Raw genomic sequence first — 17,542 nt, forward strand, 5'->3', positions numbered from 1 at the left:
TAAATCATACATGCGTTGGAAATTGCATATGCCTAAGATTCGTGCATATGTCGTTTGTACATGAGATGCCAGTATTTTTAATAAAACAACTGATATCAAAACTGTAGTAAAAAAACAAAACAAACTAAAATCAGCTTTACACAAACCAAAGTACACTGCTCAAAAAAAATAAAGGGAACACATAAGCAATGCAATGTAGCTCCAAGTCAATCACACTTTTGAGATATCAACCTGTCCAGTTAGGAAGCAACACTGATTTGTGAATCAATTTCACCTGTTGGTAAATTGTCTAATTTCCACCAGGTGGAAATTAGACAATTTGCAAGACAACCCCTATAGAAGGAATGGATTTGCAGGTGGTAGCCACAGACCATTTGCCTGTCCTCATCTTTTCTGGCCGATCTTTGGTTAGTTTTTCATTTTGCTGGTGCCCTCACCACTAGAGGTGGCATGAGGCGGTATCTGCAACCTACAGAAGTTGCTCAGGTAGTGCAGCTCATCCAGGATGGCACATCAATGCGTGCTGTGGCAAGAAGATTTGATGTGTCTCCCAGCACAGTGTCCAGAGCATGGAGGAGGTACCAGGAGACAGGCCAGTACACCAGGAGACGTGGAGGGGGCCGCAGGAGGACAACAACCCCGCAGCAGGACCGCTATCTGGTCCTTTGTGCAAGGAGGAACAGGAGGAGCGCTGCCGGAGCCCTACAAAACGACCTTCAACAGGCCACTAATGTGCAGGTTTCTGCTCAAACAGTGAGAAACAGAATGCATGAGGATGGTATGAGGGCCCGACGTCCACAATTGGGGCCTGTGCTCACAGCCCAACACCATGCAGCCCGATTGACCTTTGCCAGAGAACATCTTGGTTGGCAGATTCGCCATTGGCGCCCTGTGCTCTTCACAGATGAGAGCAGGTTCACACTGAACACATGTGACAGACGTGAGAGAGTCTGGAGACGCTGTGGAGAACGTTCTGCTGCCTGCAACATCCTCCAGCATGACCGGTTTGGCGGTGGGTCAGTGATGGTCTGGGGAGGCATATCCTTGGAGGGCCGCACAGACCTCTACGTGCTAGCCAGAGGTACCATGACTGCCATTAGGTACCGGGATGAGATCCTCAGACCCATTGTCAGACCATATGCTGGTGCAGTGGGCCCTGGGTTCCTGCTCATGCATGACAATACTCGTCCTCATGTGGCCAGGGTGTGTCAGCAGTTCCTGTATGTCGAGGGCATTGATGCTATGGACTGGCCTGCACGTTCCCCAGACCTGAATCCAATCGAGCACCTCTGGGACATCATGTCTCGTACCATCCGCCAACGCGATGTCGCACCACAGACTGTCCAGGAGTTGACCGATGCCCTGATCCAGGTCTGGGAGGAGATCCCTCAGGAGACCATCCGTCGTCTCATCAGGAGCATGCCCAGACGTTGTAGGGAGTGCATACAGGCACGTGGAGGCCACACACACTACTGAGCCTCATTTTGAATCGTCTTGAAGAATTTCCACAGAAGTTGGATCAGCCTATGTTCTCTTTTTCCACTTTGATTTGGGGTATGATTCTGAATCCAGACCTTAATGGGCTAATGATTTTGATTTCCATTGATCATTCTTAGGTTATTTTGCTCTAAACACATTCCTCTGTGTAATAAATAAAGATTTTCTGCTGAAATATTTCATTCATCGAGGTCTATATTGTGTTTTTAGGTGTTCCCTTTATTTTTTTGAGCAGTGTATTTCACTCTCATAACATTTGTTCAAGTAAAGAGAGCAAGGATGGAAAGACAATAAAACAGACAATACAGAGAGAATAGAAAGGAAAGAAACAGTGATGAAGACAGCAAATACAAATAGAAAGTACTGACCTCTTACTGGTCCCAGAGTCTTTGGAAGTGGAGGGCGATTCCACAGGATCACTCTCTCCTTTCTTCTTTTTCTCGTCACCTTCTGTTAAATAGGCACACGCACGCACACACACACACACACGCACGTACGCACACACGCACACACGCACACACACACCTGGTTAAAAAGAGAATTAAGCCCTCTTCTCCGTCAACCTTCTTTCTTTCTTAGATGGCAGCACAACACAGATGTGTCATATGGGTGTCCACTATGGCTATAGTTGTGATTCAGCAGCTATTTTGACTTGGTTGAAGGTAGGGGTGCAGAGACAATAAAAAAAAAAAAAAAAAAACGCTTCTCGTAATAATCACGATTCTTCTACGATTCTCAATAGATACACTTTTTAAAAATGTTATTTTCAGTCTTAACTAGCCTCCTTGCTGCTGACAATGTTGACTTGCCGCACACCTCTTCAAGCTTCCAGAAAACATTACAGTGGCCAGTCGGTCGCTGCTAATGTGAGCTCTTGGTAGCCTTTCTAAAAATGGAGCAGCAACAAATTCAGCCAGTCCCATCAGAGCTTGACATGACTCAATCAATATGCAAGATTTGCAAAACAATGTTGGGTCTCGCATCATACGCCATCACCCAGAGTTGACAGAAGTGGAACAACAACCTCCTGCAAGGTTAACAACCAACCAACGCACACTGCACCACTTTACCAAACTCCCAGCCAATTCTGAACAGGCAAAAAAACCCCAAAAAACTAGATCCACTAGTCCAGTTGCACTTGATTCAGTTCCTTTGGATAACCATAACCTGGATGAATGAGAACATTCACAGACATAGATCCATCACCTGTTTGATTTCAAAAGACCTGCACCCCTACAGCATAGTCGACAGCGAAGGCTTTAGATTCATGATCCAGACAATTGAGGCAAAGTACGACATACCATCGCATCATTTTTTTTTTACTGAGAAAGGTTAAGTTTGCCTTTGTGTGTTCCCATTATTGCATGATATAATTCTTTCAAATAATAATATAGCAATAATAATAATAATAATAATACAAACTACATAATCTTATACACACTTTAGTCTGCTTTCATGCCATAATTTGCCACACCACCTTTCTAAGCGCACAGCAGACTGGAGTAGATCCTGAAATTAGCACCTGTATGTACCAAATCTAGAATCAATTTTGAATCAGGACTCCTTTTGAATCGAAAATCGATTTTAAATCGAATCGTGAACCCAAGAATTGAAATCGAATCTTGAGATTCCGAAAGATTCCCACCCCTAGTTGTATTCTTTGGCTAAAAGTTAGTTATTTTAATGCGGAAAATCTGAAGGTGGACTCGAAACACACACAACACAAGTAACCACAAGACAAAAGGACCGTCTTCCTACGGAGCTCTAGCTAAACTGTCCCGACAAGCAACCTCTCACACTTTTTCCTTTCATATAGGGACAACGGAGGCCCAGAACAGTGTAGTCTCTCTTACACACACACACACACACACACACACACACACACTTACCCAGAAGTTTCTTCCAGGACTTAATGAGAGACCTGGCCAGAGTCTGAACTTCCGCGTCTGAGCTCTGCTTCCTCACAGCATTCACCGACATCCCAATCCTGGTTGACTGTAAGGTAGACATGCAGAATATATACACACAAAGTACTAGGGATGGGTACCAAAACCCGGTATTATATGGGCACTGATGCTAAATTATTAAAGACCGTAGTATCGATAACCTCTGACGTTAACGGTTCTGCTATCCGTATTAGAGAAATTAAGAAAATAAATGACATTTATTTAGGCTACATAAACATTATCTTTCACCAAAATGTCTTTATGCATACTCAATAATCCAGGTAAGAAAATCAAAGAGGGAACGACCATCCCTCGCACAGGGATGGTCGTTCCCTCTTAACATAGGATAGCCTCTTTGACTCCACGTTCAGATTAGACTGAAGAGGTCACTCAGATGAGTGATGAAACATATCAGCCAATAAACGTTGTATCCGGATAAAACTTAGATGAGTGATGAAATGTATCTGTCAATAAACGTTGTATCCAGATGAAACTTAGATGAGTGATGAAATGTATCTGTCAATAAACGTTGTATCCAGATGAAACGATTCCACCTTCTTTGATGATCTTTTATCTCACCAAGTCTGTTTCTAATCTGCAATAACACTAAGACATTTGTCTATGATGCATTTTCGCTATTCCCAATCCAGAAGATAGATCTCTCTCGGAGACTGACATATGTGCAAGCCAAGGGCCGCGTGCGCACACGCACAAACCCTGCCTGCCTGCTCTTAGTGAACTGTCAACTCTGGTTAACAGTGGTTAAATGAAAATAAATAAATAATGGCACGGGGATGTGGACATGTGGAGTTTAAGGCATTCTTTGTTTTGTAGTAGGGGGCATTTCAAGTTGAGAAACAAATTTGTGGTACTGCTACCTTTTGTGGCAATGGTTTTGCAGACAACTGTTCGAACATCTTCCTTGTGATACCCAAACCACTGCCGGACAACGGAGCCAATGCCGTTTCTTTTTGGAAGCAATTCCTCTGCCTCCATCTTGTAGCACCGTTTGCGAACTCAGCATGTTATGTGCGGATCGGCTCTGACATCATCAGAATCCGCATGTACCCACGAATTATCAACACGCTACCCACACGAACGAATTATTTTCTCCGATTTAGACACCCGCACCTGATCACACATACAGCACTTCTCCATGATGAAAGTGTAATTTCTCCCCCAGGTCTAACTCCACCTACTACATAATTTTGAAAAATATTAAAAAGTAGGCAAGGGGCTGAGAGGGGACGCGGGGATGTGTGAGGCAGGAGTAGCTGGGGAGATCTAGGGGCCTGCCATGCTCCAGAGCTGCTGCCGCACCGAGTCCTGTCCACCAACCCGCCTTCTGTCAGACACCGCCCCGCAAAGACACCCTGACCGCTGAGACAATGATGCGTTGCAGACCAAAGGGGGTGATGGGTCGCCCACCTCTGATTAGAAGACATATACATATATATATATATATATATATATATATATATATATATATATATATAAAAATGTGTTGACATTTTAGAGAATATAATTAAACATTTCCTCAATGATGTATTATTGCATCCACCTGCAAGCCATCTGCTGTTAATGTGAATGCTACTTTTTATGACTCGCTCCACCCGATCCATTGACCGTGGATATAACCGGAATCCCTGCATCACTACAACACATATAAACTCACTTTGGCACTTCACTTCTTCTGCCCTTTCCCTGTTCCCTCCAGATACAAAAACACACACCTCACCTATATACGCCACACACACTCGCCCAGGTGGTCCAGATGGGTGGACGAGTGTGCGACATATGCATGTGGGTTTCTTTTTTCTTTTTGTGTCCATGAAAGGGAGAGAGCCATAGGAGAGAGTAAGAAGCGAAATGTCCAATCGAGTCTGATGCCGGCGGTTTAAAAAAAAAAAGGTGATAATTTGTACTCATTCATAATAGTCATTTACTATATCCCACATAGGACAAGTCCCAATACATTGAATATATTCAACATGTTTTGTCATACAAGTATTGTAATCCTTAAATAGGTTGTAGGTATGATCTTTAGGTGTTTATATATTTTGTTATTATATTTGTAATGTATTGTTATCTGCTTTGGGAAAACCATTTTTGACAGTCATGCATCTTAAAATGAAATTGAGACCCAAGTCAACTAGGAATAGCCATGTTTTCAATCAACATCTTTTGTCCAAATATCTAAGCTTTTTAAGAAGAAAAACTGAATGCAAATTAAACTTTGACTAAAAAGTCCCATATACTGTGGACAAGTTTTAATGCTACAATTTTTGACACGATGCTCCAGTTCTGTGCAATTGTGTGCTCAGCTTGACCTCTCACTGGGCTGTGGCTCACTCGATGCTACACAGCACCACCTGCTTTCCTCTGCTCTGCTCTGCATACGACTTCAGCCACTCTCAGAGACCTTTGGGCCACTGTGTGATACAAGTCACCAGGGTCCGAAATTAACTTTTTGGCTTACCGGCCAAGGGGACTGGTAGATGAAAAAAATCTACCGGCCAAGCATATTTTTTACCGGCCAAAATAATTAGTAGCTTTTTTTGTGCCATACATATGTTTTCAGTACACATCAAAGAGAGAATAAGATATTGTGTTGAATAAGAGCTTTTAAAAATGTGCAGATTTGAAGCAAAAATATTTTTATGTAAAATTAGTCAATGGTTAAATGTTACAAGTATGATTTCATGTTTTATTTGCAGTATTAATGTAACTACTCGTGTGCTCCACATGCCCATCCCTTGTCCCAGACTACTTCTCACTCTACAGCAGCCACTCTCTTTGTACCATCCATGAAGTCTGGCCTCCTGCTCCTGACAGAGTCTTGGTGCCACAGCTCAACAGCACTGGTTGGGTCATACTCCCTGATCTCGGGAGATGACAGCTGCACCATCAGTAGATACGAGAGTGTGACTGAGTTGGGTTTTTTTTTTTAGCATTTTTATTTCTGATTTTTCCTTTTTTTTTTCCTCCCAATTTAGTGGCCCAATTTAGATCCCTATTTTAGTTCAGACATCCACCCTCGTACTGCATGCGTTCGCCAACTGCATCTCTCTGGCTGGCAGTCTCGAAGGAGACGCCTCGCCACTTTCGTGACAAGGCGAATCCAGGCTGAACCACTGCTTTTTCCGAAACCCAGAGACGCATTCATGTGACGAACACAAGCCGACTCCGCCCCTCTTCCGAAGACAGCGTTGCCAATTACTACTGCTTCATTGAGTCTGGCTATAGTCGGATCTGACGAGACCGGGGCGCGAACCCCGGTCCCCAGTGGGCAACTGCATCGACACAAAGCCAATGCTTTGACCGCTACACCACCGCAGACAAGCCAATCAGTTTTAACCTGTTTCATGGTGTTGAAGCTAGCACACAGCTAACGTTAGTGCAAACTAGGTGTCACATACTAGTGCTAGCTGGCTAATGTTAGCTATAGCCAGCACTTTGTTTACGCTGTATAAGGATATTTTGAGACGACAACTAAATTCACCTACTCGCACATCCATTCGAAGTCGGAGAGATTTTCATGCTGGTCTATTCGGACATGGCCATTAGCGCCTTTATGGAGGATGTTGCGAGGCCAGGCTCTGACTGAGCCCGAGAGGCATTCATACAGGTAATGTGACATCGGGAGGTCTCATGTTCCCTGATGTTTTCTACCTTCATTATCTTGTTACCGATGACAAATTAATTGCTACAGTTTTTGGCATACTGGTGACAGAAGGAGCAACTCATTATCACGGTCTGTGCATTATACTCCAGCCAGCCTCTCGCAGCTCCTTTATCGTCATACCTCCACTTTTCACTAAACTTTCTTTTTTTCGGTTTGGTGGTGATGGTGGCTTCTTCCTCCTCTTCAGGGCATGGTTGTCTTTTTGATGGTGGGTTTGCGTCTTCTAAATATCGCCACATAACTGGTGTTGCTCGCTAATGTTAGTTAAAGAATAGAGTAGGTTAGTACCGAGTTTGACGGGTGCTGCTGTCGTTGTTCGTCTCGATTGTGTGTGTAATGTTACCCGCCAGTAGCATCTAGCAACATTCTAATGCACTTTGATTGGTTAATGTCTGTTATTGCTGTACCTATGTTATTGCTGTTGCTAAGGAGAGAGAGAGGGAGAGAGAGCAAGAGATATGGGGGGGATTAAGTGGTTGGATTTCACTTTTTTTGTTACTTGCCATTTGGCGGGTAAGCTTATGAGATTTACTCGCCAATCAGAAAATCTACTCGCATTTGGCGGGTGGCGAGTGCTAATTTCGGACCCTGCAAGACGCTAATCTCATTCCAACAGGAATTTCCATTACATCCTCTCTCTGTTAGAATTTGTGCCATCACTGCAATGTTCTCTGTAAAGCGACTTAATAAAAGAATCAAGTGTTGAATGAGACTAAGATGCGGAATTCTCTTACTGTGCACAATTACTGTAATAACTGTAGTCAGGGCTCTCTCTCTCCCTCTCTCTCACTCACTCACTCACTCACTCACTCACTCACTCACTCACTCGTTTTATCTAGTGAAAAGAAAAGACGTCCATATCCAACTTCTTTTTGAAATTGATAGATAAGCAACATCAAAAACAAGGATCAGTCGGGAGTCCAGGTAGTGTAGTGGTCTATTCTGTTGCCTACCAACATGGAGATCGCTGGTTCGAATCCCAGTGTTACCTCTGGCTTGGTTGGGCGCCCCTACCCACACAATTGGCCGTGTCTGCGGGTGGGAAGCCAGATGTGGGTATGTGTCCTGGTCGCTGCACTAGCGCCTCCTCTGGTCGGTCGGGGCATCTGTTCAGGGGGGAGGGGGAACTGGGGGGAATAGTGTGATCCTCCCATGCACTTCGTTCCCCTGGCGAAACTCCTCACTGTCAGGTGAAAAGAAACGGCTGGTGACTCCACATGTATCGGAGGAGGCATGTGGTAGTCTGCAGCCCTCCCCGGATTGGCAGAGGGGGTGGAGCAGCAACCGGGGCGGCTTGGAAGAGTGGGGTAATTGGCCAGATACAATTGGGAAGAAAAGGGGGGGGGGGAATTTAAAATAAATAAACAACGATGAATCGATGGGTCAGTGATAATCAATTTTACATGCAAATTCAACTTCTATGACATGGGTATATGAAAATCTACAATGAATTTCAGTAGGGCATTTGAAAAAACACACTTGCACCACATAGACAAAATAGAATCAACACTGAAACTATAGTATGCCTCCGCACCCCAATCACAGTGTTTCACAGTGCAAAGCGCCAACGTGTTCACTCTCATCAAGTAACATGGACGCTAGAGCGAGGCTTGAGCTGTTCCATGAGCGCTTTACATCATCTGGTGTGTTTAGGCCCCAAGGCAAATGTTTCTCCTCTTTTTAGAGGCGACATCACCTTCCCCGCCGCTTCTAAAACCTGTTACTTCTGTTCAATTGATCCTATCCTCTACATCCATTCTGTCAAAAAAAACCTGCCAATAGACTGGACTTGGTCTTCCTTTGAAACTTGCTCCAATACTAGCCGCTCTATTAGTCCTATTCATCTTTCTGATCACCGTTTCATTTGCCATTCCTCTCTGCACTAATCCTTCTGAGCTGGTTATGTCCTCATACCATCAGCACTCAGCTTAACCTATAGTCACGCTATCTCTCCTCACTTCCTCCCAAACGCCTCCCATCTGTCTCTAATGCTACCTCTACACCTTTCTGCTGTCCCATTCTCTTACGACTGGCAGCAGACAGTCAGGATGGGCAGCCACACATCAAATTCCATCTTAGTGAGCACAGGTTCACCCCGGGGCTGCGTCCTGAGCCCCTCTTCTTAACCCTGCTAATCCATGACTGTACTGCAAAATTTGACACAACCACATCATCAAGTTTGCAGATGATACAATAGTAGTGGGTCTCGTCAGCAATAATGATGAATCTGCATACAAGATGGAGGTGGAGTAGCTAATGGTGTGGTGCGAATCCCACAACCTCTCCCTGAATATAAATAAAACAAAAGAGATGGTTATTGACTTCAGGAGGGCCGGTAGGCACCATCATATGCTGCTGATTATCGATGGCACCACTGTGGAGAGGGTCAGTAAGATCCAAGTTCCTGGGACTGCACCTGGCACACAACCTGACCTCAATCATTAACATCTTGGCCATTGTTAAAAAGGCCCAGCTGCGACTCCATCCCCTTCGGAGACTTAAAAGGGCAAGTCTCCCAACTCCAGCCCTCACCATCTTCTACAGGGGCACCATTGAAAGTATTCCAACCTATGGTCTCACTTCCTGGTTCAGTACCTGTAAAGCGACTGAACAACACCAGCTGAACAGGATAGTGAAGACAGCTAGCAAGATCATTTGTGCTCCTCTCCCATTCCTGTTGGAGATTTACCATCAACTCTGTGTTTGCAGAGCCTCCAGCATCATTAAGGATCCCCAACATCCTTCTCACCACCCGTTTTCCCTCCTGCTATCTGGGAAGAGGTACAGGAGCATCTGTGCCAAATCCAGCAGAATGCTAAATAGCTTCTACCCACAAGCAGTCAGGATCATTAACAAATTGTGTCCCCCTCGCCCACAGTCATGCCCATCCACCTACCCTCTAACCCCCCCAACCAGTGCTGGTCACTTGTTGACAGACACCGGCTGTCAACATTTAACTGAAATGGCACTCTAATGGACTGTGTTGCACTTGAATGGACTGTGCTAATTGCTTGTGCTTTTTTTGTTTTGTTCTCTCCGTTTTATGTTTTTAGTAGTATCATTTTTAGGGAATTTTTAGATATATGTTTTTGTCTTTTCTGTCGCACTGCTGTGAGCTGAAACAGCATTTCATTTTTATTTATGTGCGCAGGTACATAATGAGATGACAAACTAAATCTTGAATCTTAAATCCTATGACCCTTCTCTTTCCTCCTCTGTATTACAACTTCCCGTGTCAGTCGGCTCTCTCCTCCTGTTGATCTTTCATCCTGTCCAGCTGTGTAGTGTTCAAATCTCCCCTCCCCTGCTGTTGAATTCCACATTTTCCCCACTTTTCCAATCTCCACTCCTCCCAAATGTCCCTCCATTCACTGATGGTTACTTTCAATTATGGAATCTTTTTAATTCACTTTACTCTGCTGTTGTAGTTCCAGAAGTTGCTCTGGATAAAAGCATCAGCTAAATGTACAACGAATAATATCAGAGATACAAGCACTATTAATAGTACAAAAAGTACTAGTAAAAGAAATATGTGCAGAGGTAGTAGCAGTATAAGAAGGAGCAGAAACACAGCATTTGGGGATAGTTGTGCTTTCAAGTCTACCTGCAGGGTCTCCAGAGACATTTTAGTACTTTCCAGTTGCTTCAGCAGGTCAATGGCGCCATCCTACAGAAACAAAAACAAAGCTTGATATCAACAACTTCTTATTCAGCGGCAGTTCAGTTATTGTGTTGTTCTGGTGTCTTGATGCTTGCTCAATAACCCAGGTAAGGAAATCCCAGAAAGTTGAATCAGTTCATTTGGACACAAAGCTTAGTGGCAGAAAAGTTTCATCACTCATCTAAGTGACTGATGCTCCAGAGAATAAAGAAACTTGACATTCAGAGGAAGGATTAAAGCCACACAAAAAAAAAAGCTACAGCAAGTACAAATACGGATAACCATTTGTGTAGCTTTTCCTCGCTGGAGAGCGGTGAAAGAAGTAATTACTCTCACTGCCAGAAGGGAGAGAAAAAATTCTGCACTGTTAGTTTGAACTATAGTGTTTAACTTATTCTGCCTAAATGAAGCACTGTAGATCTGCGACTTGCATGTCTGTTGTTACAATTGGTACATTGGAAATTATTAAACCAGTGGGTACACATAAATAAGCGTGAGCTGAACAAGTATCTAACATGGCTTGGTAGCCAAAACGTTTTCCAGTTTCTCTTTCAAACGTATAGTGTGAAATCCCATTCACAAATCCTCATTGCAGACAGACAGTCATATAGTATTAGATGCATTCAACAGCAGTGTTTACTCTAGGTCACTATCAGTGTACTGCATAGTTTAAGATGGGTTAGAGTTAGGTAGGATTTATGAAGATGGGTTTGGAACCCAGACAACTGAGGCAAGCCATTGGGTGAGATAGCCATGGCAGCTGACACCCGCTCAAGATGGTTGTGGTTGATGAGAACCCGCAGTTGGAACCCTTCTGCAGGCAAAGGCTAATTTGGTTTTTTTTTTCTGCCCCACTCAGGCAGAAAAAACAGGCTAAGGGGCAAAATGCTTGTGACCCTGAGATACCCGCTGAAGATGCAGAAGGGTTCACCGCAACACGAGTGCTCTGACCATGCTGCCACCAAGGAATACCATCACAGGGACTAACTTGCAACACCTTAAGTAGCTCCTGCAGTTTCTGCTTGTAGCAAAGCATCTCCGATGTTCATTTCACTTGAAATAGGTCGGGCTTAAAAATCCTACATCGGTTGGTCTCTAGACAGTAATACCTTCCTCATTTACATTTGAAAAATGACACTTGACAGTGTAAACATGTAACCTGCTGGGATATAGACATTGGAGATAGGGCAGATAAGAGAGAGCAAGTGTAGAAGGCAAGTAAGCGAGACAGGCATATTTACATTCTGGATTATGTAAAGATGACAGCGTCACATTCAGCTTGCCAAATATTCTTTTATTTCGCTGCACTGTAGCTGCAGTGTGGACCAACTGACGGAATAACAAAGACAAAGGGACTGCATGTTGTGCAAATACAACATGTGAAAAATAGCACAAAAAAGGGAATAATCTAGTCCACCCATCATTTTTCAAAAGTAAACAAGGAGCTGACAATACACAGGCGATCATTGGAAATGCCAGAATACAGTGAGTGCATCTGAAAGGGGGCTTTATAAACAATCTTGGGATTTGAACTTAAGGAAAATACCAGTATTTTGGTGTAAAAGAGGCTCATGAGATAAACAGTCCCTGTGTTGAATGCACAAGCACCAGTAGGGATGCAAACCTGGATCCAATCCAACGCTGCCACATCAGCAACAAGACAGACTGGAAGACAGACAGACACACCGACCTGCCAGAACAGTGATAGATGGGAAGGAGGACAAACAAACCCAAACTAGCTGGAAGAAGACATGCAGGAGCACAGAAAGACAAGGTCCTACACAATAGGGCGAGGTATTCAGCCATCTCAGGCTGGGCAAACACTATTCAAATCATTACTGAAATTGAAAACATAAGAGACATGGAGCTGGGCAATATTAATATCATGATATGAAACCAGATAACACCTGGGATATTGGTTATCATATTGTTGTGACATAACTTACATCTTGTCATTCCCTGGTCTTAAAGGCTGCATTGTGGTAAAGTGATACAATTTTCTTTATTAGATTGTTTTAACTGAGCGAAATGAACAATGAATACATGTTCGGTTACCATATTCAAATTACTAATGACAATTTTTCAAAATTTATTGCACATAAATATCTTAAGAAAGCACCAAAAGTCATCCCCAAAATATTCACATCATTCGGTCAAAAATATCTTGATATCCTTGGTCAGGCATCCCTACAGACACAATTGGTCATGTCTGTGGGTGGGAAACCAGATGTGGGTATGCGTTCTGGTTGTGGCACTAGCTCCTCTTCTGGTCAGCCTGTTTAGGGAGGAGGGGGAAATGGGGGGGGGGGGAATAGCGCGATCCCCCCACGGTCCCCCTGGTGAAACTCCTCACTGTCGGGGGGGAAAAGAAGCGGCTGGCGACTGCACATGTATCGGAGGAGGCATGTGGTAGTCTGCAGCCCTCCCCGGATCGGCAGAGGGGGTGAAGCAGCGACCGGGACAGCTAGGAGTTGGGTAATTGGCTGGGTGCAATTGGGGAGAAAAAAAAAAGGGGGGGGGGGTTGGGGAATAAAACAAATAAATACATAACTACAAATTAATATTGATATCCGATTCTGTCACTACCGCCCAGCCCTATGAAGACTGCACACATAAGAGCAAGTTGAGTAGATTTTTAGGTCTTTCAGAACACACACACTTGACAATACAGCACATCATGCACTCCACGATGATACGAATGATCTATCACTCTCAGAACCATTTTATTCAAAACCAGCAGCTGGCAGTGACGTAACACTTTGGATACCAACCGCATTAATCAAAAATCAAAGAAGAAAAAAGAAATAACTACTGTGATCCAGCGTGACTTTAGAGCTACACAAACATGCAGGTTGACAGACAACTTGTCAGGCTTTTGCACTCATTGTATTGGGACTTTTTTTTTTAACAGAATTAAAAAATGTTTTTAATTCTGTCAGCTCCAGATTCCATTGTTGTTTCTCTCCCACTACAGGATTTCCAGTCATAAAAATCAAACAAGGTTAATATAAAAATCAGGGTTGTCCTGACTGCGGAGAGAGAGAAAGATTTTGTTTTTGTCTACCCAACGGGTCCCAACTTCCGTTTGGCCAGTGAGCCCACACCGAGTTAAGCAAATATATCAAAAATCTACATCATATGAACTCAACAAATTCAAAACCGTTTTCAGAATGTAGAGGAGTTTATGATGGGGGAAAGGGGAAGTAGGTTAAAGAAATCTATTCCAAAACATTCTGTTCGTTTTCATGAAAAATTAAGAACTTCCTGGCATTTAAAATGCAAGGCCTTATAAAAAAAAGGACACAGCCCAGACTGTAAAACCCATTTATTCAACCAGGCATAAGTTACCTAATATTCCTTCCATTTAAAAAATAAAAAGATAAATAAAAAGGAAAAAATGCCATCATTTGTTTCATGGTCGGTCCATGTTTTTATAGGTGCAGGTGCCACATTTTAGGGATCGAATTTTGCAAAATGAAAAGTACAAGAATGCCCGTGCACCAACTGTACATTCAATTAATTCTGGGTATAACAAATGTATTTCACAGATGACAAAATGCTACCCCCGTATACGTGTCCTATTCTTGGGTTTGTTGAGCAAGTAAACAATCAAATGTAATCAAACACAATAATATCATAAAAAAACAAAACAAACATATGCCATTTTAATGCTGCATCTTGTCAGGGTGCTGCAAATCTGACCTTTGACCCTCCTTTACTATTCGCTGCTTGTGATACACCGATCAGCCAAAACATTAAAAACAACCTGCTTAATACTGTGTAGGACCCCCTCATGCCACCAAAACGGCTCGGATCTGTCGAGGCATGGACTCCACAAGACCTCCGAATGTGTCCTCTGGTATCTGGCATCAAGACGTTAGCAGCAGATCCTTTAAGTCCTCCATGGATCGGATATGGTTCCTCAAACCATTCCTGAACAATTTTTGCGGTGTGGCAGGGAGCATTATCCCGCTGAAAGAGGCCACTGCCATCGGGGGATACCATTGCAATGGTCTGCAATGATACTGAGGTAGGTGTGTGTGTCAAAGTTACAGCCACATGAATGCCAGAACTCAAGGTTTCTCAGCAGAACATTGCCCAGAGCACCACACTGCCTCTGTCACCTTGCCTTCTACCTATTCTGCATCCTGGTATCACACACACGATGTAAAAGAAATGCGATTCATCAGACCATGTCACCTTCTTCCATTGGTCCATGGTCCAGTTCTGACACTCACATGCCCATTGTAGGAGCTTTTGCTGGTGGACAGGGATCCTAACGGGCACTCTGTCCGGTCTGCGGCTACACATCCCCGTACGCAGCAAGCTGAGATGCAGTGTGTTCTGACACCTGTCTATCATAGCCAGCATTAACTTCTTCAACAACCTGAGCTACAGCAGCTCTTCTGTGGGATCAGACCAGACGGGCTAGCCTTCCCTGCCCACACATGGATGCTAGCTCATTGCTGGATGCAATGAGCTTTGAGTACCCATGACCCTGTCGCCGGTTCACCGGTTGTTCTTTCTTGGACCACTTTTGGTAGGTGCTGACCACTGCATATTCCCGGGAGCACCCCCACAAGACCTGCCATTTTAGAGATGCTCTGACCCAGTCGTCTAGCCATCACAATCTGACCCTTGCCAAAGTTGCTTAGATCCTCACGCTTGCCTATTTTTCCTGCTTCCAACACATCAACTGAAACAACTGACTGTTCACTTGCTGCCTAATATATGCCACCCCTTGACAGGGGCCACTGTAACGAGATAATTCACTTATCTGTCAGTAGTTTAAATGTTTTGGCCGATTGGTGTATCTGATGTAGTAGGACTGTGACACTTGTTCCAAAACGGAAGCCATTCCAAGACTGTACTCAACAAGGACCCGTCAAAGCGTCTAAACATAAAATAATGAGGCTGGAAAAAAAAGAAGTTCAACTGCATGAAAGCGGATAAAAAAAAAACCAAAACACAAATTACTGCGGTGTGGAGAGGTCAAGCTTGGGGCTCTTTATTTCTGACGCAGTCAGCAAATCTGGATTTCAAAAATCAGAATACGATGCAGGAAAAGAGAGAGTGTATGAAAAGAAAAAAAAACTTCATGATGAAAATCACCTGCAAAACTTTCGACACGTTACAGCGAATAAAGCAGATTTAAACAGGGGGCGAGCTAAACGGTCCCATTCATGCAAACCTGATTAATAAACGACTGATCGCGCGCAAAGAGCAGTTTTGACGGGTTAATTGATGAAACGTGTGGTTGGTGAAACCTTCCACAGCCAATCGCCGCTCTGCGGCAACATTCACTATTTCCATCGGCGGCCAATGTGCCAAACAAACCACAGAAATAAAGAAATAAAGAAAGAAAGAAAGAAAGAAAGAAAGAAAGAAAGAGCATTGCTATTTTCAATAGTCCGTGAAATAGTTACAGATGCACAGCCGGGTGAGTAGAGGACGCATAGAGGTTGGGGGGGGGGGGGACAACCTATTTTCTAGAAATTTCCACGCTGTCGTTACAAATGTGGAGGACATCACATCGACTTGAAAAGCATCGCTACCTAGTTGTTTTCCGGATGCTGCCGTGCTAAAAACAACAAAAAAAGAGCCGACAACTCAACTCACCGTGTTTTTCTTTAGCACCATTTTGTCAAGCCTTTTAGCGATGCGCACCACGTCTTGGTCTTTCGCCATTTCGCCCTTAATTTCTCCGTCTGTCATCCGCGTCGGCTACGGGTATGCGTTCATTTATGTGGAGGAAAACCTCTCCCGTCTCCTCTGCCGTCCCGAAAGCATCCACCTCTCCCAACCAGCTGCGTCTCGCTCTCTCTCTCTCGCTCTCTCTCTCTCTCTCTCTCTCTCTCTCTCGCGCTCGCTCGCTCGTTTGGTTGTTAGTGACGAGTGTGGGACTTGTAGTTTTTAGACCAAAAACTGCCCAGGCTGTCAAAAGTAATTGTACAAACTTTTGAGCTTTCCGGATCTTTAAAACGACTCTTTTCATGCTCACTCCGTAGAAGGGTGACCGGGGAAAAAAAGAAGCGTAAAATGACGTGAGCGTTCAAACGATTTCTTAGTATGTCTGAGGACACGTTTCGCCTTAATAAGTGCACCTAAAGCAGCGGCTGCCCTACGGAGCCCGGGAGGTCAGACAGACGTAATTATGTTTCTATAAAATGCACGTGCGCTTTATAACACGCACGCGCAGTCTACTAAAGCGCACGCCCCCCTGCCCTACGACGGCGTTTCGAGTCCTCGGTTAGTGTCTGGCGTATGACGTAAAATGCACTTGCGCTTTATAAAAGAAACTAGAAGAACCCCGCTACAATGTAGCGGTTTGGTTATCCACCCGTCTAAATCTCCCTCCTCTTCATCCTGCCAGCTAACCGCCTTCCCCTTGCCCCTAAACCCCCCCCCCACTCCAGCCCCCCCCCCCCAAATGATCAGAATCATCTGAAATGCCGAGAATAGTGGTTTTTAGTCATTTTTAGAAAAATGCATATTTTGCATATTTATGCATAATTTTAATTTTCTGGGATTTTTCCCTTACTCTCTGAGACAATACCTACCACCTCCAAAAAGAATTAGGATCATAGGTGCTTTAGTTTTCGGTCCCGCTATCTACACTAACTAACACACACACACACTAACACCACACACACACACATTACGAAAATATATGAGTAGATGTGCCTCAGCGGCAGCAGCCACTGGGGTGTGTGAGGGTGCATTGACGTCCCGCTGTCTTGTGCCTGGGGTGGA

The 17,542-nt window shown here is 44.0% G+C and overlaps 1 protein-coding gene across 1 annotated transcript in view; it reads right to left on the reverse strand.

Annotated features, from left to right (window-relative positions):
• Positions 1-16,570, reverse strand: part of tcea2 (transcription elongation factor A (SII), 2) — a 34,770-nt gene extending 18,200 nt beyond the window's left edge. Inside the window, exons 1-4 of the mRNA XM_056299638.1 lie at positions 16,409-16,570; positions 10,733-10,795; positions 3,387-3,492; positions 1,866-1,947 (exon numbers count right to left, since the gene is read on the reverse strand). Of these exons, the coding sequence (XP_056155613.1) occupies positions 1,866-1,947; positions 3,387-3,492; positions 10,733-10,795; positions 16,409-16,504 (347 nt within the window). The 5' untranslated portion in view covers positions 16,505-16,570. The remainder of the gene's footprint in view (positions 1-1,865; positions 1,948-3,386; positions 3,493-10,732; positions 10,796-16,408) is intronic.
• Between the last annotated feature and the right edge of the window lie 972 nt (positions 16,571-17,542).

The sequence above is a fragment of the Lampris incognitus genome, chromosome 2 (assembly GCF_029633865.1).
Source record: "Lampris incognitus isolate fLamInc1 chromosome 2, fLamInc1.hap2, whole genome shotgun sequence".
Classification (NCBI taxonomy): domain Eukaryota; kingdom Metazoa; phylum Chordata; class Actinopteri; order Lampriformes; family Lampridae; genus Lampris; species Lampris incognitus.